Source organism: Drosophila suzukii, chromosome 3, assembly GCF_043229965.1.
Source record: "Drosophila suzukii chromosome 3, CBGP_Dsuzu_IsoJpt1.0, whole genome shotgun sequence".
Classification (NCBI taxonomy): Eukaryota; Metazoa; Arthropoda; class Insecta; order Diptera; family Drosophilidae; genus Drosophila; species Drosophila suzukii.
The window spans coordinates 89,424,805-89,443,508 of NC_092082.1; the positions used below are offsets into that span (position 1 = coordinate 89,424,805).

The 18,704-nt window shown below is 44.8% G+C and overlaps 7 protein-coding genes across 9 annotated transcripts; 3 read left to right on the forward strand and 4 right to left on the reverse strand.

Annotated features, from left to right (window-relative positions):
• Positions 1-297: 297 nt before the first annotated feature.
• On the forward strand, positions 298-5,418 carry ro (transcription factor rough). Its single transcript, XM_036819474.3, has 3 exons — positions 298-896; positions 4,414-4,648; positions 5,090-5,418. Exons 1-3 carry the CDS (start codon positions 389-391, stop codon positions 5,349-5,351), a joined length of 1,005 nt encoding a protein of 334 aa, XP_036675369.3. The 5' UTR covers positions 298-388; the 3' UTR covers positions 5,352-5,418.
• On the reverse strand, positions 1,374-5,995 carry LOC108018761 (oxidoreductase-like domain-containing protein 1). The gene is made up of 3 exons (XM_036819477.3): positions 5,850-5,995; positions 2,187-2,537; positions 1,374-1,764 (listed from the first exon to the last, which is right to left on the reverse strand). The coding sequence occupies exons 2-3, from the start codon at positions 2,418-2,420 to the stop codon at positions 1,507-1,509; spliced, it is 492 nt and encodes a 163-aa protein (XP_036675372.1). The 5' UTR covers positions 2,421-2,537; positions 5,850-5,995; the 3' UTR covers positions 1,374-1,506.
• Positions 5,996-6,092: 97 nt separating this feature from the next.
• Positions 6,093-7,050, reverse strand: ms(3)K81 (male sterile (3) K81). The gene is made up of 2 exons (XM_036819476.3): positions 6,922-7,050; positions 6,093-6,856 (listed from the first exon to the last, which is right to left on the reverse strand). Exon 2 carries the CDS (start codon positions 6,854-6,856, stop codon positions 6,224-6,226), a length of 633 nt encoding a protein of 210 aa, XP_036675371.3. The 5' UTR covers positions 6,922-7,050; the 3' UTR covers positions 6,093-6,223.
• Positions 7,051-7,258: 208 nt separating this feature from the next.
• Rb97D (Ribonuclear protein at 97D) lies at positions 7,259-10,506 on the forward strand. 3 transcript variants are annotated; one of them, XM_036819472.3, is made up of 6 exons: positions 7,259-7,446; positions 7,578-7,834; positions 7,899-8,143; positions 8,222-8,971; positions 9,026-9,182; positions 9,380-10,506. In XM_036819472.3, exons 1-5 carry the CDS (start codon positions 7,363-7,365, stop codon positions 9,175-9,177), a joined length of 1,488 nt encoding a protein of 495 aa, XP_036675367.1. In that variant the 5' UTR covers positions 7,259-7,362; the 3' UTR covers positions 9,178-9,182; positions 9,380-10,506. The 3 variants fall into 3 exon arrangements, with proteins under 3 accessions (XP_036675367.1, XP_036675366.1, XP_036675368.1); XM_036819471.3 differs by having other exon boundaries at positions 9,026-10,506; XM_036819473.3 differs by having other exon boundaries at positions 7,261-7,446; positions 7,605-7,834; positions 9,026-10,506.
• A 2,010-nt stretch (positions 10,507-12,516) lies between these two features.
• Positions 12,517-14,675, reverse strand: His2Av (Histone H2A variant). The gene is made up of 4 exons (XM_036819633.3): positions 14,457-14,675; positions 14,070-14,147; positions 13,756-13,869; positions 12,517-13,065 (listed from the first exon to the last, which is right to left on the reverse strand). The coding sequence occupies exons 1-4, from the start codon at positions 14,457-14,459 to the stop codon at positions 12,835-12,837; spliced, it is 426 nt and encodes a 141-aa protein (XP_036675528.1). The 5' UTR covers positions 14,460-14,675; the 3' UTR covers positions 12,517-12,834.
• Positions 14,676-15,042: 367 nt separating this feature from the next.
• Positions 15,043-17,124, forward strand: ball (nucleosomal histone kinase 1). The gene is made up of 2 exons (XM_017069008.4): positions 15,043-15,369; positions 15,429-17,124. The coding sequence occupies exons 1-2, from the start codon at positions 15,136-15,138 to the stop codon at positions 17,040-17,042; spliced, it is 1,848 nt and encodes a 615-aa protein (XP_016924497.3). The 5' UTR covers positions 15,043-15,135; the 3' UTR covers positions 17,043-17,124.
• On the reverse strand, positions 17,101-18,435 carry IntS12 (Integrator 12). The gene has a single exon (XM_017069009.4). It carries the CDS (start codon positions 18,345-18,347, stop codon positions 17,358-17,360), a length of 990 nt encoding a protein of 329 aa, XP_016924498.4. The 5' UTR covers positions 18,348-18,435; the 3' UTR covers positions 17,101-17,357.
• Between the last annotated feature and the right edge of the window lie 269 nt (positions 18,436-18,704).

Here is an 18,704-nt window from a genome sequence, read left to right on the forward strand (position 1 = left end):
AGGGCGGGGCTTATTTGAAGCATCCGGCTGTCACCCTTAACGGACTATTTGCCCGGAAGTAAAATTAGGGGTTGCATTTAACACATTTCAGCCAATCAAAGATGAGTTTCAGGTGTGCCGAAAGGAGGGGGTCCTTTTTTTTATTGTTATTAAGCAGCATTTTGGGCGCCCCGCTGCTGCCGTTAATTTTTTGATGTACCGCGTAATTTGCTTTGTTTTTTTTTCGCCCCCCACTTCCTCTGCCGACGTCGACGTCAGGATAAGCGTTGCTTGACCAGCGGAAGTAGCTGTATTATAACCGACACTTCAGTCGCTCGCCGATAACCCAAGTGATTAGTTTGTCCAGCTCCGCAGCAAATCCAAATCCGAATCCCAATCCTTAGCCAAAATGCAGCGGCAGAAAGTGGAGATTGGGTCACCCGACGGGTCACCAGCCATATCGAGTACTACGAGTTTAATAACCGTACCGCAACGTCCTTCGTCGCCGCGCCAGTTTTTCGAACGACTCTACGGGCACCTGGAAACGCGCAGCTCGGAAAATGGGGAAAACGACATCGATGTCGGCACCCACGCCCACAAGCCGCCCCCTTGTGAAACGCCTTATCACAGCGACGGCGGCAGTGTCTCCTCGCCGGACATTTCCATCAGTGACGAACGCACATCGCTCGCCAGCTTTCCCGCCTACGATTTCTACGCCCAGTCCAAGGATTATCCACATCCCGCACAGCAACAGCACCACCATAATCACCTCCATCAGCAGGTGCAGCACAAGCTCAGCTATGTGAGTCCACCTCCGGTCATCAATCCCGGCGTAACAGCGAATCCCGTCCTGCCTCATGGATTTCCACCTGGGTTCCCAAGTGATCCGCACTTCAGCGCCGGGTTTACCGCATTTTGTAAGTACATTTCGTTGGGATTGAAAAATTATCTTGTCTTTGTCATTCCTACGTATAAGTATGCTCTTATAAAAGGAAAATACTACATATATTGTACCATTTTCATAATAGTTTCAAAAATTGAAAAGGATTTCCTACTTTAAAATTTCAATACATGCAGTTCTGCAAATGGTATAATTTGATTGAATGGCATAAGAAACATTTTGGTAGTTGTTCATTGAGAATATTTTTTGTATTTCTACGCATTTCTATTTAATACAAGTATATAAACCCCAAAAAAAGCTACTTTTCGTATTTCACAAAATGAATATGCCAAGTATTTTTAAATAGTATCTGAATGCTACAATTTGAAAACCTTCACTTAGTCGAATTTAATTACTCTACATTGAATTTTAAATATAAAATCGAGTGTTATAAAAGATACAATGATCTATAAAAGGTCTTCGTTGATTGTGACAATAACACACAAAAACAAAGTTTTGTTTTCAGAACTCTTACATATTTATTGTGAGGTTTTCCAGTTCTTAGACACTAAGTACATCAGTAAATTTGAGCTACTACGAATTTGGTCCTAACTAGATAATTAGATAATGGGGAGAAGACATTTGTACTACTTGGAGGGCGGTGTCTTTGGCTTCCCCTGCTTGGCTGCTTTCTCCGCCGCTGCCTTCTCCTCCCTCTGCCGGGCCATCTGGCGGAGCTCCAGGCTGAGGAACATCTTCAGGTTCGGGTCGGTGATCTTGCTCAGCACAATCTCGCGGGCCTCCTCATCGTTGTCGCCCAGGAGCTTGGCCAGAGTCTGGGCGTAGTCCAACCAAACACAATTGGCACATCCAGACATGCAGCAAGTGGTGGGCTCGGGAGGTATCTGTAAAATAAAATTGCTCAATTTAGAAGTCTCAACTAGATATAGGGGTTTCATAAAAGATGAAAGATGAAGATAGTATTAGTCTACTGATGATTTATTTATGGGTTATTCATACATTAAAAATCCTTATTAGTGGTCCGAAGATTCGTGATTTGAGGTCTATAATAAGCACTTTATAAACCGAAAAATCGAATAATATAAACAAACTTAGTACCCTTAGTATTTTTTTAATGCTTAGTATTTTATTCTTATGGGAGATGGTATTCATTAGACACCGGATTATGTGTGAAATCATTTGAAACCTGTTTTCCCGCGTACCTAGACTATTTGTTATAAAACCATAGTTGGATCGTGAAAGTTATTTGTAATCAATCAGGTATCCTGGAAATCGAATATTAGAATAGTATTGGCCATAAAATTACCTCGATGTTCCTGAGTCTCTTTCTTCCCTTGGTGTTTTTGTCTTTGGCCTTGGCGGTTGTCTCCTGGGTCGAGGTTGAGCCATCGGAGGCTGTGTCCTTTGTGGCATCCTTGCTGGTGGCATTGGGGTCCTGGGAGCTGCTGCCCGCCAATTGGCGAGCCAAGGAGGCCCATCGTTCGCCGCCGCGCCTTAGGAGCAGACATCGCGGACAGCTGAAGCCCAGGGGAGCCAACATTTCCCAGCCGATCCCCGAAAGAGTTCGAAAGTTACGACTGAAAAGGCCCAGAGGAAGTGATGAACATTTCACACGCCTGCGCAGGTGCAGCCCCAGATGAACTTAGTTCCGCAGGAACTGCAAAAAGTCGGATACAGAAAAAAGCTGATTAAGTGCAAGTGCTATATTGAATATCCCCATATCCCCGCCGCCAGGATTATGTAAAATCAGTCTGGAAAAAATAAGGAAAACAAAGGTGGATGGGGGAACCCAAGCAATGCCACACAATGAGCTGCTGCCTGACCCCCAAAATGAAAAGAAATTAGCCAAGGAAAAAAAGCTGATTGCCAAGAAAAAATTAAAACGCATTGAGCCGTGAAAGTTTTCGTTTACTTGCGGCTTTTTCGTTTGCGGCCGATGAGGTTGCCAGGTGTGTAAGTGAGGTGAGGAAACGAAAAAATTGAAATTTGTTGGCTAATGAAAATGATCGCAGGTTAAGGGTGAATAACTGCATTGGTGAAGCAATCGATGGGTGCTAAAACAACAATCATTTATCTTATTAGAAGGGTTAAAAAGGGTTTTCAGACATTTATTGTAGTGCATTTATTTAATTATACTATAGCTAAACAAAAAATTATACCTACTTAAAATAACTGAGAACAACGATTGACAACACAAGTGAGAGAAAATTAATTTATAAAAATTCGAAGGACTGTTTTACAATACCTACTACTTTAAATAAATAAATATTAACAAGAAACTAAGTAAAAGCTTGTAAAAATAATATCATATACGTCCACAAAAAAACTTACAAACTAACCTTTGGCTAATCTAAAAAAATCGTAAGCACCTGAAAAAGTTAACATTGTTATTGAGCTTGACAGGAAACCTAAAAAAACAAACATAAACAGAAAAAGAGGGTTTAACGAGAAGCATATAGAGGGAGACAAAACTGCCCAAAGGACACTTGGCTATCGAGTTTCACACGTGATTTAAAAAATGTGCAGGAAGAAAGGGGGCACGAAAGGATCAGGATCAGGGAAGAGGCTTTTAAGCCCGTTTCAAGTTATTCAGGCAAGGGGTAATCAAGCAAAAACTAGAGATTACAACGCCCCATTCTGTTCCTGGAAAAAACCCTCCACCCACAACCACCTAACAACTTGTCAGCTTCGCCTTGTTACATCAATTAGACTCTAAACCGCACCATTGACAATGGAGTGGGTGGGAGTGGGTGACAAGTGGGTGAGAATGGGTGGGCAGGTGGATGGTTTTACAGGGGGTAGTGGGGCATAAAGTGCGCTTGGCTGAGCTTCATCGCCGGCGACACTGCGAATGCAAACAAACAAACGGCAGAACGGAAAATTCGAATCAGAGGATGGTGCTGAGAATACCGACGAGGATGATGATGATGATGGCCAGCCAGCCAGCTGCTGGCATTGTTGAAACTTTCCCGGATCAGCATAGATTGCCGAAATAAAAAAAAAAATATTACAAAAATGAATACTTCAGCCGGGAACCGCGTGGAAAATGCACTTCTAATGTGCACCACAAACGCGACCCACACGACGAAGGACCACGGATATCAGAGTGGTTAATTATTTGTTTAACTGCCCAACACGCAAGCCCATTTGGAATCGTTTAGTCCCGCTCATAACTTGATGGTTTGTTAATGTAAGATTAATTTCGCTCTAACATCTCTATTGTATTTGAAATGAATAGTATAGTATAATAGCGAATAGTGGTTCGTGGTTGGGTGGGATTGGAATGGGTGGGCTGTGAACAAATTATACTAACCAAGAGATGTCTATATTATTATACTATGAATGGGTAATCAGCTGATACTCCTGTTCTATTTAGGAACTCTAGTTATTATATTAGATTTTAAGACATAGACAAGACATGACATAATATAGTCATATTTATCCTTAAATATATAAAACATACATGATATTGTGAGAATTCAATTTCCTAAAATGCAAATCCTAATTGATTATAACTTTTCTTCCAATTTCAGTGGCTCGAAGGCGTCGCAAGGAGGGAAGACAACGCCGCCAGAGGACGACTTTCAGTACGGAGCAGACCCTTCGTCTGGAGGTGGAGTTCCACCGGAACGAGTACATCTCCAGGAGCCGTCGGTTCGAGCTGGCCGAGACGCTTCGCCTGACCGAAACACAAATTAAAATCTGGTTCCAGAATCGAAGGGCCAAGGACAAGCGCATAGAGAAGGCCCAGATCGATCAGCACTATAGGTAGGTCTACATATCCACTGTCATTTCAGTTTAAATCGCAGAAATACCTTGTTGTTAAAATAGTTTTTTTTAGTAGGGGGTCTAAGAGGTTATAAAGACTAGATTCATAGAATAATGTCATTACCAAAGCATTTTGATTTGCTTAAAACCACTCAAAGGTTAAATATTATAAAATAACTTGAGGACCTTATGATGAATACTTCGTGAAGAGGATTTTACTTGATATATATGTACCATTTTTCGAAACGGAAGTAATTTAAGGAGATGTCACAAGTGTAATTGATGGCCAACATAAAATTAACACGAAATTAATTTTACGACACACGGGCCCAATTAGACGATGTCCTTTCGGAGGGGTATTCTATAAATAGAGGGGTTGACCCCTCACCAGGAATTGTGCTCGAAATTATTTCGTTTATTTTGATGTAATCAATTTTTCAGAAACTTTGTCGTGGCCAATGGTTTTATGAGCTCTATAATGGGTCAAGCGACCACGACCATGCCCCCCGGAGGCGTGGCTGGGGGCGTTGGCGTGGGAGTGGGCGTGGGCCTGGGCTACTATGCCGCGGCAGCGACGCCAACAGCGCCGCCCAAGGATAGCACGCAGGATGCCAGTTTCATCGACATCGATGACCAGTACGAACAGCAACTGCAACAACAACAGCGCCGCCGGGAAACAACAACGCTTGTCAATACTTGCTAATACCCACTAATCTAATTGATTACTTTTAATTGAGCTTTAAACTGTTTAGATTAAGTTGGAAATAAATACAAATGTAACAAGAACGTTTTGGTCGAGGGCCTCGACTATTAGGTACCCCGTACTCAGCTGAAGGGAGTGTGAGGAGGATGGAGATATACGAGTAACGGTTTGTGGGCGTTGCAGTGGGCGTAGCCCTTTACCGAAAAGAGCTGGCGCTATGCAAGAATCTCTAGAACCTGCAAGCTTCATAGCAACTTTCTAGTTTCTCTTATAGTTTCCGAGTTATAAGCGTTTATACGGTCGGACAGAGAGGCAGACATGGTTAGTTTAACTGGGTTAGTGATCCTAATCTAGAACATATACTCTATAGGGTCGCAAACGCGTCCTTCTACCTGTTACATACTCTTCAACGAACGCAATATACCCTTTTACCCTGCGAGTTAAACGTAACGGGCATAAAAACAGAGTGGCCTCCGAGGTGGCCCCGCAAACACTCACCTCACTGATGTTATGTATTTATCATTTTTAGGGCAGAAAAGGACTATATTGTTTATATAAGCGGAAGACAACAACGAACCACGAACCAAAAATATAGCAAAACTAACAAACAATAATGCAGCTCTGGTGGGCGGACAGCTGTTGCTGCTGTTAATATCGATGGAGCTATCGATAGGCATGTTAACGTAACAGCCCGCCTTTTTCAAACATTCAAATGAATGTATCGAAACTATGTATATAATGTTTTAAACTTAAAGGAAGAAATCATGTATTGTTATTGTTACTTAAAGTGTATGCAAAGGTTACATAAAATGTAAATTACAATGAGATTATTTTTTTGAAAATGTATAGTATCGGAAAATGTCCAAAAAACGCTATCCCCCAGTGATTCCGTCCAGGTAGCTGTCCATGGCTTCCTTGTTCATGTGGATGAACGTTCGTCTTTTTGGAATAGGCTGAATATGAGGTAAACGTGAGCCATTCACAGCGTTGAGACTTAGATTGGAGTTGGGGTCGTCGACATCGGAGAAGGATGAGTCCCCCGAAGAACTCGCTGTGATCAACTGCCTTTTTGCTCGCTTGGCCGCTGCTGCTGCGCTAGTAGTGGGTCCTTCGTCGTCCGAGGAGATCGTAGGACTTGGTTCTTCTTCATCGGAGATCCTCGGAGTGGGTCCCTCCTTCTCCGAGGGCGTGGAGGTGGACTCTTCGTTAGGAGGCCCGAATGTCGCCTCACTCGTCTGACTCGTCTGACTACTAGTCAATGTCGAAATACTCGCTTCCTGCTTCCTCTCCTCAAGATGTCTTTTCGCATTGCTGTTCTTGAAGTTGTATAGCCTTATTAGATCTCTATAGCAGGACAGGCAGAGTGGTTGCGACCGTAGTTCAGAGTTTATATGTTGGCCAAACTTGATCAAGTGCGGATTTTTTATTATTCGGAACGGGGTCCTCAGTCTATGATTTCCCAGGCCGCACATCCGGCGTTCCACAGGCGGCGGAGACTCGGACATCTACAGCAAATACAAAAATCATAAAAACGTATATTCTAAAGGTATATAAATTAATATTTTCTTACTGTATTTCTGATTTGCCTTTTTTTGGAAAACAAAGCGCTAATTTGACAGCTATCAGCTATCGATACATTTTTATTTACAGCTACTCAATGTCTCGATATATATTGCTGTTATTAAACATAATAAGCGTGAAAAATTTGGCACTTTGACCACGGTTTTCTTAAAACTTTCGAATTGTTCCCACGTTTATGTGGGAAACCATAAGCAGCAATATAATCTAAGGGATAAATGGTTAGCTTTTAATTTGAACATTCATGAATACCCCAATTAATCTATCGATTGCCCAAAACACTCGATAGTGCCATCGAACAGTACGGTATATACATCGATGAGTCAGCGATTGCAGTTCACCTCTAGCAGCTGAATAACAATAATCGATTGACTTTGTAAATTCTACCACCTAGCTTTCGTTTTGTTAATTTGGTTAAAACGCGACTGAAAAGATGGCTGGCGTGCTTTGCAAGGTTGAGGATGTTCCGCCCGAGGAAAACAAGGATGTGATTGTGATACCGGATAGGGAGGATGATGTAAGTACCTGGCAGAATGGCCAGCTCACTTGCATGTACATGCATGTGTATCTGTGCACGTGTGTGGGTCGGCGAGTGACGCATTTAGCTGCGTGTTCTCCTGTGTACATACCACCTACTTAACCAACCAGCCCCCTCCCCTTCCCTCCGCCCGGCAGGACATATGTGAGCTGGAGCACCTGCGTAAGCTCTTCATCGGCGGTCTGGCACCCTACACATCCGAGGAGGGTCTGAAGCAGTTCTACGGCCAGTGGGGCAAGGTGGTCGATGTCGTCGTGATGCGCGATGCGGCCACCAAAAGGTCACGCGGCTTTGGCTTCATCACCTACACAAAGTCCATCATGGTGGACAGGGCCCAGGAGAACCGGCCGCACGTCATCGACGGCAAGTGAGTACAGCCCGATCGTGATAATCTTGAATCCCAACTGATTCGATCTGAAACCCCCTTCCAGAACTGTGGAGGCCAAGCGGGCTCTGCCTCGTCCTGAACGCGAAACCCGCGAGACCAACATATCCGTCAAAAAGCTGTTCGTCGGCGGCCTAAAGGACAACCACGATGAGGACTGCCTGCGGGAGTACTTTGTCCAGTTCGGACGCGTTGTCTCCGTTAAATTACTCACTGACAAAACCACGGGCAAGCGACGAGGCTTTGCCTTTATCGAGTTTGACGACTATGATGCCGTCGACAAAGCCATCCGTAAGTATGGAGAGAGTCTCCTATGAAAACAATATGATTTAAAGTGCCGTTCTCTATTAACCTTCCTGGATCTTGCAGTTCAAAAGCAGCATTCGATTAAGTACGTGCACGTGGACGTCAAGAAGTCGATCTACAACCTGGAGAAGAAGGACAAACAGCAGCCGGGAGCCATGGCGAACGGCAGCAAGCCGCCGCTGAATCAGCAGCAACAACAACAGCAGATGCAACAGCCTCCACCACCACAGCAGCAGCAGCAGCCGCATAACGGCAACATGCCGGTGCCTGGCTACCGTCCACCTGTGCCACCGCCGCAGGTGATGCCTCCTTACCACCAGCAACCCCCACCACCCCCGATGAACGCCCCACCACCAAACTACAATTACTGGGGACCTCCGCCTCCACCTATGCAGTCCTACTACCAACAGCCACCCCCTCCGCAAATGAACGCCTGGGGTCCCTATCCGCCTGTTCAAAATGGCTGGAACGCTCCCCCTCCTCCGCCACCCGGTGCCCAGCAATGGCATCCAGGCCAATGGGGCTGTCCACCACCGGTGCAACAGGTACCTCCGGCTGGGGCAGTGCCCCCGCCCATGGGTCACAATGGACCGCCACCTCCGGCTCCTGGTAACTGGAACATGCCGCCCAATGCACCGCCACCAGTGCCTGGGGCTCCACCTCCGCAGGGTCCGCCGTCCCATCAACAGCCCCCACCCCCGCCAAACTTCGGCAGCGGCTACCAGCAAAACTACGGAGGCGGACCGACAAAGCACAATAGCATGAATGCGAACCGCATGAATCCCTACGCGGCAGCGCCGCCCAACAACTACCGTAGGTAGAGTCCAGCACAAGTAATCTGCGTTGACTAATCACGATCGATTATAGATAATCCCCAACCGCCAGCATATCCCCCATACAATGCTGGTGCCCCGCCGCCCAACGGAAACGTTCAGCCCCCCACTGGCGCCAAGGCGGTGGGCGTATCCAACGGCTCGGTGGCCACCGGAGGCAGTGCCAATAGCAAGTATCGCCGCTAGAAGGGGTGAGTAGATGGTGCAATCGCAACCCGTCCCCGCCATTAGTCGTTCGTTTTAAATGTGGCCTATGCATAAGAGTTGCCCCAAATACGTCTTGCCACCCATATACTGTGTACTACCTACTACCCGCCACAGATGCACTACGTCTCAAGTACTGAAGTTCATGTATGATTACTAATGTGTAACATTTTCTTTGATTTAGATGCTCAAGAATCAAGATACCTTTAAATAGACTCGTTGATAAGCTAGGCCACACTCGCTTAGAGTTACTAACAGGAAACTTAACGCATTGTCTCTCTATCATAGGACAACTAACTACGGTTTTACTCTACTCTTAAGCTATACCATTGATAACCTACGATCGATCTAAGCTATGCCACAGACTATGTATAAATATTTTCTACACCGTATTTGGGAGGAGCGAGCTCTTCTCCCGCTTCGATTTACTTTAGACATATTTTTGTAACCCCCGGGGAATCGTAAAAAATGCCCAAATACGATACAGCATGAAGCTCTCTATTCGAATCCAACTATCTATCTCTCTATCTGTAAAACGAAGCGAGCGACCGTGCGACGCACGTCGGTTTGAATCGAAGGTGGAAGGACAATTGCAAGCAATAAATCAATTAATAATTAGATACAAATTACGCAACTGTAGCCTGAGCTTATTGGCCCAAAACGAATAGCTTAATCGTAGATACCTATGTATTACTAAACCATTCAAATAAGATATACGTCCAAAAACAAGAAAAACGCAAAATGCGAATTCATATGAAACCGTAATCGGATCAGAAATCAAATCAAACGCCGAGCTGGCGGCCGTGGCACGGGTGCGTGGCCTTAACTATCGATGTACACAAGAGTTGATATCAAAACTATTGTCAATTTTCATAAGGAGCGAAACGGATACTTATATACTGTAACGATGTTAAAGGTTTCTCTCTCTGGCCTCCCACGATGTCTATTTTTTTTTTTTGCTTTCCACACACATGACAAACTTGAGAAAGTTAAAATATGCTGCAAAAGAATGCTAGGAAACTCTATGTATTTGTTTTCGAGCCATGACACGAACTCTAAGTTAAGTTTATACCTTCAGATTATCTAGATGTACGATTCATTCTCCTCTCTATCCTATTTATAAGCGGTAGCGCACGCCAAAGGCTTTGAATTGATCCATGAATTATGTATTGAAATAAGGGGAGGCTCAGTCCACCATTTGGCAGCTTCATTTAGAGCTCCTCTGCTAAATTTACGAGATACAACACTAATCACTTAACCGAACTATATGAAAACACATATTTATTTTAAATAAATAAAGTATAAAAACAACACTATGTATTTGTTTTAGCTGCCCTGCCGATATGTAAGTCTCTCCTTCTCCTTGGGCGCAGTCTAAGTAGTGATAAACTAAATTATTTACCTCAAGATTTAGTTAACTTTATGCAATTCTAGGTACGAACACTTTCGATCTAATTTTAAACATATCTCTACTCGTATAAACCAAGCATACTAGGCCGTAAAACGCTTGAGTCAAGCTTTATTCATAAGGTAAGTTAGTGACGGAGATCCCGGTGTATTTCGGTTCTCATCATAGGATACACTAGAGTTTCTATAAGTGCGCTTAAGTTCCTGCTTTATATGTAGCATGTCACCAAACATATTTATTTAGCTTTTCTAAAGCAAACACCATATTTCTTTTCCAAAATATCTGAGCTCCGCTGAAGAGACCCAGGTTAGAAGACCCGAATCGACTGTGAACTGAGGGTAAGGTAAGTGAAAGGACCATTTTAATTTTATTTTTATTTGTTTGATACTAAAAATAAAAACAAAGCTACTGAAATCGAAAAACTGTGTTTTTATTCCGAACCAACAAGTTAAGAGCCCCAAAACATGGGTAACGCTGCAGTTAATAAATCGTTATAGCTATAGGGACTGAGAATTGGGGTTAAATTGAGTCTATATAAATAGCATAAATACATCCCTAAAACTTTCGTATAAAAACAAAATAAAATGCTCAATTTAGTTGCATTAGCGAATAAACTATTTGATTCTCTCAAAGAAAATAGAAATGAAAAATTCGGAGTTTTTATTCAATACCTGGACCATCTTCTACCACCCATTTCATTTCAATAACTCAGACAACAATGAGTTGGCATTGTTTTCGAACCGTTTGGCACAGATCCATAAATCAACCTCATTTTAAAAGGAGTTTCCAATTCTACATCTGCGCGATACATTCGCGTTGACCTTTTGAACCCTGCCAGCAAGATGTTTGCGCCTTCTTCAATTGTTTTCAATGAGAAAAATACCGGCGAGTTCATATTGCCCGCCAAGATGTAAAAACCACCCTATAAGGGTGAGTTACAAGACGGCCGAATGTTACATTTCCGGTGGGGGGTACAGTAACGTAACGTTTTTTCCCAAAGTAAATTTGATTTTCCCTCTTAAAGGTATATATTTTAATTATAAAAACGACTTTTGGGCAATGTTTATAAAACTATAAATATGAAATTTAAATTTGTAAGCTACTAGCTTACTACATTTTTTAAAATACTCGTATACCGTACGTCCTTTTTTATTTTCAATTGGATTTTGTTAAGGGAGAATTTTGAGATACTTTGTTGATAATGAAAAAAAATCTATAAAATAAAGTTATATAACTTTGACCACTGCAGTTGGGATGGCTAGCAAGAAGAGCTTCCTTTTGCTGTTGCTCGGCTCCAAGTTCAGGTCAGGAGAGGTACCTAGTGGGTTGCCCTACATTAAAGGGTGCTAAATGTATGTATCAAACGTGAAACCACAGTGCACAAGAAGCCTTGCTCAGCTTTTCGAATTTTACCGCGGTAGCGACTCAATCATTCATAACCGTCTTTAGCGTTGTATGCTTGAGAAAAAAAAATTATTTTAAATTTGGTGTCCAAAGCTGCGAACTAAATTGTTTGCGAAACAATATTGATTTTTAATTTAGTATCCCGCTTCGTTCGCTGAGGTGATAGCAAACAGGCCCCCTTTTTTTGTGTGCTGGCATTAGTCGCTCAGCTTGGTATTTGAAAAGAACTTCTCGCAAATGATTTAATCTTTACAAATTTTAATTTCTCTATGAAGAGTGATTTTTCTTTGGGCATTTATAATTTTATTGGGTTTACAAATATAGTTCGATCGTTCGAGATAAATGCGATAATTAAAAACTCAATTTCTTCGCGATTCTGGAATTAGACTGTACTATTCACATTAAAAATCATGTTATTTTTACAACTGGAATAAATTACCATCTAGTTTAAATACTTTACATTCATTGCCACAATCGTAAACATCTCGTCAGTTTTGGAAATAACAGGATTGGCGTTTTTATTATAATTTTTATTAAATTTATTCGTGTAATTACTTTGCTCTAAATTAAGTTTTGTTTTTGTTTCATACTCAACCTCGCCAACAATGCGTGCGGGTAAATACGTTTTGTGTGTGTTTTTTGTATGTTGTATGCTTGTGAGTGTTGGGAGATGCTAGAATTACATATTATGTATTACGTTGTATATAAGAAGTATGTGCTGGCGCACAGAAATGATTACAACTCGTCGGATTGTTAGCTTGTCTCTGCTGAAATCTGAATTAAACATTGGTGTCGCATGTTCCGAAGGCGTGCAAATGCTGGCTGGCCTAGTAGGCCTGCGACAGGATGACGTTGCCCTTCCGCTGCGGATCCTGCACCGTGTCCTCCTTCTTTCCGATCAGCGACTTGTGTATGTGCGGAATGACACCGCCGCCGGCAATGGTTGCCTTGATCAGGCTGTCCAGCTCCTCGTCTCCTCGAATGGCGAGCTGTAAGTGGCGCGGCGTGATACGTTTCACTTTCAGATCCTTCGAGGCGTTGCCTGCCAACTCAAGAACCTGAAATGGGCAAGGAATATCACAAAAATTAGTTATTGAAATGTTATAGAGATAGGGCTACATCTATTATTCGTTTTAAAAATATGGGTATTTAAGATGTTACTAATTTGATAATCTATAACTAATATAATATAATAGTAATCAAATCCGTATGTTTTCATCACTCATCAGAAAGCTACAACCTTAAACTCTGTATAACTCAAATTGGGCAGTAAATAGATTTCATTAAAGATTTTATAATGGCGGGAAAAGTATAAGCATCAAAATTTTGAAAAGTTTTTACAAACTGATTATTAGAACACGAACTACATAATTAAACTTCAATAAAATCAACACAAATATTAAAATTGGGCTTCTTTAAAATATTTCCTAAGAAAGTGGTGAATTTGCATCATTATTCTTCCTCTAAAAATGGCAATACAAACACCAAATATCGCGTTGCAACGGGGGAAAATGCCGTTACAACTAGCATTTGAGAAATGAGATATAACTTTTTAAAACTAAAACAAACAATAAGAACTTGTTATTAAGGAAATTGAAAACAAAATAACTGTACTCAAAGGTTCTATGACTATTTCCTATAATTCCCCTCAAAGTGACAATAAGAAACGGAAATTTTCCATTGGAGCGGGAAAAGTACCGCTACAACTCTCCAATTCGGAAAAGCGGGAAGTCTGAGGGCGCACTCACCTCGGCGGTCAGGTATTCCAATATGGCAGCGGAGTAGACGGCTGCGGTGGCTCCGACGCGTCCGTGGGATGTGGTGCGGCTCTTAAGATGACGATGGATGCGGCCCACGGGGAACTGTGTGTGTGAGTGTGCAGAAAGCAGATTAATTAGCGGGTTGTTTATGTTTTTATCCCCTTCCAACCCATTCCCCCTCCCTCCTCCAGCAGAGAACACAGTCACCCTGTTTATAAATACGTGGTGGAATATGCTCGTTGGCGAGGTGAGTACCGAAAAGGCGCCAAAACGGAGGTACAGACGACCCATTGGAAACTCACCTGGAGACCCGCGCGCGCTGATCGCGATACCGCCTTCGCCTTGGCCTTTCCTGAATCCTTGCCTGCTTTGCCGCCAGCCTGCGAAAAGAACACAAAGCCATCTTTTAGCACGAAAGAAGCAAAGAAACACAAGCTGCGGGAAACACAAAATGGTGGCACCGCTGCAATTTGTGAGGTTACGGCCGATCGCCCCCAGCAGCACAATAACAAATCCCGCCGTTTTTTTTTGGCAGTTATCTTTTCGGGGGCTTCTTGGGGATACGTGCTGGCGCTGGTGTCCAAAATGCATCGCCACCATTGCGGCATCAATATTTAATTCGCGGGGGGCACGCGCATTGCGAAAAGCGAGCTGCGCTGCCGCTCAAAATTAGACGAGCCGAAAATTACCATTTCAGTTTAATCGATTTTTTGCTGCTGCCTGTGCTAACTGCGCTTGCGAAATGCTCTGGGCACTGCGATTGCTTCTGCCGCGATGGGAATGATTGTTTGATTGCAACACGGAACCGGAGCGTGCGGATGTTTCTGCGGAATTGTTCTTCGACACTTGAAATTTTTTCGTGAAAAAAGACGCCGTCAGCGTAGTGTGACCGCGCACTGGATACTCTAATTTTGGACACCTTTTTCAAATGGCGCCAGCTTGCAGGGTTGCCAGGTGTCCTAAGCCATCGGTAAAACAAGCGGAATATATATTTAAAATTTATAAGATTAATTTAATAAACTGAAACGAAATGTAATTATATATATTTTTTAGCTATTTTTAAAATTTGCAATGTTGCCAAAGTCTGATTAAATTTGTACTATTTTGTGTACAGTCTTAAACGTAATAATATATTTTAGAGTAAATTATGGCAAAAGTACAGGCTGCAATGACACCTTTTCCTAAGCTTTGACCTTAGTTTCACAAAACTATATTTTTTTTAGAGTGGTCCTATATTATCCCTGCTGTCAGCTGACAACCCTGCAGGACGCTTCTCATCGCACCGAGTGGCAACCCTGGCGCCCGGCATCGAGCGGAATTTGCGAATTTTGTACTTAGCCACGATTTAACCACGCTCCAGCCTAGAAAATGCCGCGTGTAGCCAAGCCGAAAGCCGCTGCGCCGGCCAAAAAGGCGGTGCCGGCCAAGAAGGCTAAGAGCAAGTTGTACGCGATGCCGGAGAAGGTGAAGGAGGGCACGATCTTCAACGATTTGGCCAAGGGCCAGTGGCGCATTGGACCCTCGATTGGAGTGGGTGGATTCGGAGAGATCTACGCCGCCTGCAAGGTCGGCCAGAAGGACTACGATGCGGTGGTTAAATGCGTAAGAGGCCGTCCCATTTTTCCTCCCTGGAGATTCCTTAAACCCATATATATTTTTAGGAGCCCCATGGCAATGGCCCGCTCTTTGTGGAGATGCACTTCTACCTGCGCAACGCCAAGCAGGACGACATAAAAAAGTTTAAGCAGAAGCACGGCATGAAATCCCTGGGAATGCCCTATATCCTGGCCAACGGCTCCGTGGAGGTCAATGGCGAAAAGCATCGGTTCATAGTCATGCCGCGCTATGGCAGCGATATCTCCAAGTTTCTGGAGCAGAACGGCAAGCGACTGCCCGAGGGCACCGTCTACCGGCTGGCCATCCAGATGCTGGACGTCTATCAGTACATGCACGGCACTGGCTACATTCATGCCGATCTCAAGGCGGCCAACATCCTGTTGGGGCTGGGAAAAGGGGGCGCAGCGCAGGCCTACCTGGTGGATTTCGGCCTGGCCTCGCACTACGTCACAGGGGAATTCAAGCCGGATCCCAAGAAAATGCATAATGGCACCATTGAGTACACATCCAGGGATGCCCACTTGGGTGTGGCCACCAGACGATCTGATCTGGAGATTCTCGGCTACAATCTTATTGAGTGGCTAGGCGTGGAGCTGCCCTGGGTCACACAGAAGCTGCTTACGGTGCCCCTCAAAGTTCAAAAGGCCAAGGAAGCCTTTATGGACAACGTGGGAGAGAACCTGAAAACGCTGTTCCCCAAGGGAGTGCCCGCTGCTATTGGGGATTTTATGAAATACGTCTCGAAGTTAACGCACATCCAGGAGCCGGATTACGACAAGTGTCGCAGTATGTTCTCCAGTGCCCTCAAGCAGTTGAAAATTCCAAACATCGGGGATCTGGACTTCAAGCTGAAGCCACAGACCAGCAGCAACAATAACCACAGTCCACCGGGGACAAGCAAGGCAGCTGCAGCCAAAAGGGGGATGAAGATTGAGACTCCTGCAGAGAACTCATCCCTAGAGGAGGAAATCTCCGCCAGCGAAGAAGAGGAGGAGGAAGAGAAGGCTCCTCGCAAGAAGGCAGCTAAAAAGGTTTCACCGGCAGCTAAAAAGGCTTCACCAGCACCTAAAAACGTGAGAGTTTCGCCCCTGAAACGAGCTGCTCCTGCCGCGGCCGCCGAAAGTACCCCACCCAGCCAGAAGCGCGTCAAGACTGAGCCCAAGTCCACTCCCAGACCAAGAGACACACCCAAGGCCAGCCCCAGGCTAAGGGGAACGCCGAAGGCGAGTCCCAAGCCACAAACGCCAACTGCAGCGAGGCTTAAGACTCCCAGTGCCAGTGCCAAGATTAATTTCAGTCCATCTATTTCCCTGCGAGGTCGCCCCGGTGGCAAAACAGTGGTCAACGACGATCTGACTCCACAGCCGCGCTCCAACAAGACCTACGAGTTCAACTTCGAGCTGGACGTGAGCATGGACGCCAACGTGATTGTAAATGTCAAGCGCAAGAAGAAGGCGGAAAAGGAAAAGACGGTAACGGTTGAGTCAAGGACGCCCTCATCGCGCAGCCTGGCCTCCAGTTTGAAGGAGGAGAATGGCTCCCCCGTGACCCGGGTGAATCTGCGCAAGGTAAACGGCCATGGGGACGAGGGCGATTCCTCTTCCTCTGGTCGCAGCCCGCGCACACCGGCCGTAACCGTGCGAAAGTACCAGCGATAGGTCGGCAGCATTTGTTTATTATATTTTTACATTACTAACTCATTGAATAAAACGCTCATTATTATTTTTCATCGTTTTATTACATATTGAGTTTTATTCAGTAGCTATGCTAGTACTTAATTTAGCTGTTTATACATTTACGCATATTTGTTCCGATTTTTTCAGCATTTGTAAAATGTACAAAATAAATGCAAGTCGCCGAAAATTATAAGTACATATGTAAAGAAATGTTTAATAAAATATCCATATTTAATGTTATCTTTCTTTCACTTTGGCTTACACTTTCTACTTAATCATATGGAGTGGAGCTCCCAATTACTGCTTTGATCTGCGCTTGCTGCTGCCGCTTTCGTGGTGCTTGGTGGAACTGCTCTTGGAGCTGGACTTGGAGCTGCTGCGCCGTGAGGAGGAGGTACCGCTGCCACTGCTGCTGTGCTTCTCCAGGCTGCCGATGGCACTAAGTGAAGGCGCCGCCGAGGACTTGGACGTTCGCTCCTCCTTGTGCGACTTGGACGAGGACGAAGAGGAAGACTTGTGGCCGTGCTTGCTGCTGCTACTGCTGCTGGCATTGGTGGAGCTGCTGGGCTCCGGCCTGTAGAAGGGCGACGAGGAGTTGGACGAGTTGGAGGAGCGCGACGAGGCCGCCGAGGACTTGGCCTTGCTGGTCAGCGGCATGGGCTCGTCCGCAATGAAGACGGTGGGCGTCACTGGCGCCGCTGAGGATGTGGCCCTGCCACTGCTGGTTGTCGGCTTGTTGCTGCACGTGTCGCACTGCCAGTTCTGCTCCTGGTCCTCGGCCGCCTCCTCCTTGGTAATGGGAGGCTTGTGGCACTCCTGGTGATACATGGCCCCACACTTGGAGCACTCGATCAGCCGGTTGGTGGCCCTGATGACCATTTCACCACACACACAGCAATTGAGGTCGCCAAAGTCGCCGGTGTCTCCGGTATTAACTATTCCCACGGCACTCAGACCATCATCCGAATCCGCAATGGTGTCCACCGAATCGGAGGGCTCCTTGTCCGGCGAGTTGGTCAAATTGATGATCTCGTCCGTGTTCAAGGGCTGCTGGGGTGGCGTGGCCGCCCGGCCCGGGAAGTTGGCCTCATCCTCCAGCATCCGCGGGCTCATGTTGTTGGTCAAACTCTTCTCGGGGCCAAAACGTGATTTCAATGCCTCGTCGAAAAGCAGACGCAGTTCGGCCGCCGAGGTGGGATTGCTGGAGTGCAGCAACTTGATGGCCTTCTTTAGCACGGGGTCCACTTCTTGGGCAGCTGCAGCTGCGGCGGCTATGTTGGCGGCCATCTCGAAATCGGTTAAATATAGTAAATAGCTAAGTAAAATAAATGCAGTTTTGTGCAAGCGCAACAGCTGTTTGCTGGAACAGTGTGTCCACATCACCGGCTTAAGAGGCTGCCATTCACCTGACAACGTGGCGGGAAAAGTTCAAATTCAAATTTATTAATCCGTGACTTATGTGATAATTTAATGGTTTTTCTAGGGATTTAAAATGTGTGTTGTATTTAATGAGTAAAATATGAACCAGTGAGATATATATAGAAGCAGAATGAATTGCTTTTAAAATAAATTAATAAACCAAAAGCGCAACAGCTGCTTGGCCAGTGTTACCACACTCATCGTGCTCTTCTTCTTGCCAGCCGC

Coding starts and splice junctions, on each gene's coding strand:
- ro (XM_036819474.3), top strand. CDS start 389: ATGCAGCGGCAGAAAGTGGAGATTGGGTCACCCGACGGGTCACCAGCC. Junction 897..4,413: donor CGCCGGGTTTACCGCATTTT/GTAAGTACATTT, acceptor TTCCAATTTCAG/TGGCTCGAAGGCGTCGCAAG. Junction 4,649..5,089: donor CAGATCGATCAGCACTATAG/GTAGGTCTACAT, acceptor TCAATTTTTCAG/AAACTTTGTCGTGGCCAATG.
- LOC108018761 (XM_036819477.3), bottom strand. CDS start 2,420: ATGTTGGCTCCCCTGGGCTTCAGCTGTCCGCGATGTCTGCTCCTAAGG. Junction 1,765..2,186: donor AGAGACTCAGGAACATCGAG/GTAATTTTATGG, acceptor TTTATTTTACAG/ATACCTCCCGAGCCCACCAC.
- Rb97D (XM_036819471.3), top strand. CDS start 7,363: ATGGCTGGCGTGCTTTGCAAGGTTGAGGATGTTCCGCCCGAGGAAAAC. Junction 7,447..7,577: donor TACCGGATAGGGAGGATGAT/GTAAGTACCTGG, acceptor TTAACCAACCAG/CCCCCTCCCCTTCCCTCCGC. Junction 8,144..8,221: donor TGCCGTCGACAAAGCCATCC/GTAAGTATGGAG, acceptor TGGATCTTGCAG/TTCAAAAGCAGCATTCGATT.
- His2Av (XM_036819633.3), bottom strand. Junction 13,870..14,069: donor CAGCGCGCGCGGGTCTCCAG/GTGAGTTTCCAA, acceptor TCACACACACAG/TTCCCCGTGGGCCGCATCCA. Junction 13,066..13,755: donor TGGAATACCTGACCGCCGAG/GTGAGTGCGCCC, acceptor TGCCCATTTCAG/GTTCTTGAGTTGGCAGGCAA.
- ball (XM_017069008.4), top strand. CDS start 15,136: ATGCCGCGTGTAGCCAAGCCGAAAGCCGCTGCGCCGGCCAAAAAGGCG. Junction 15,370..15,428: donor ACGATGCGGTGGTTAAATGC/GTAAGAGGCCGT, acceptor ATATATTTTTAG/GAGCCCCATGGCAATGGCCC.
- IntS12 (XM_017069009.4), bottom strand. CDS start 18,347: ATGGCCGCCAACATAGCCGCCGCAGCTGCAGCTGCCCAAGAAGTGGAC.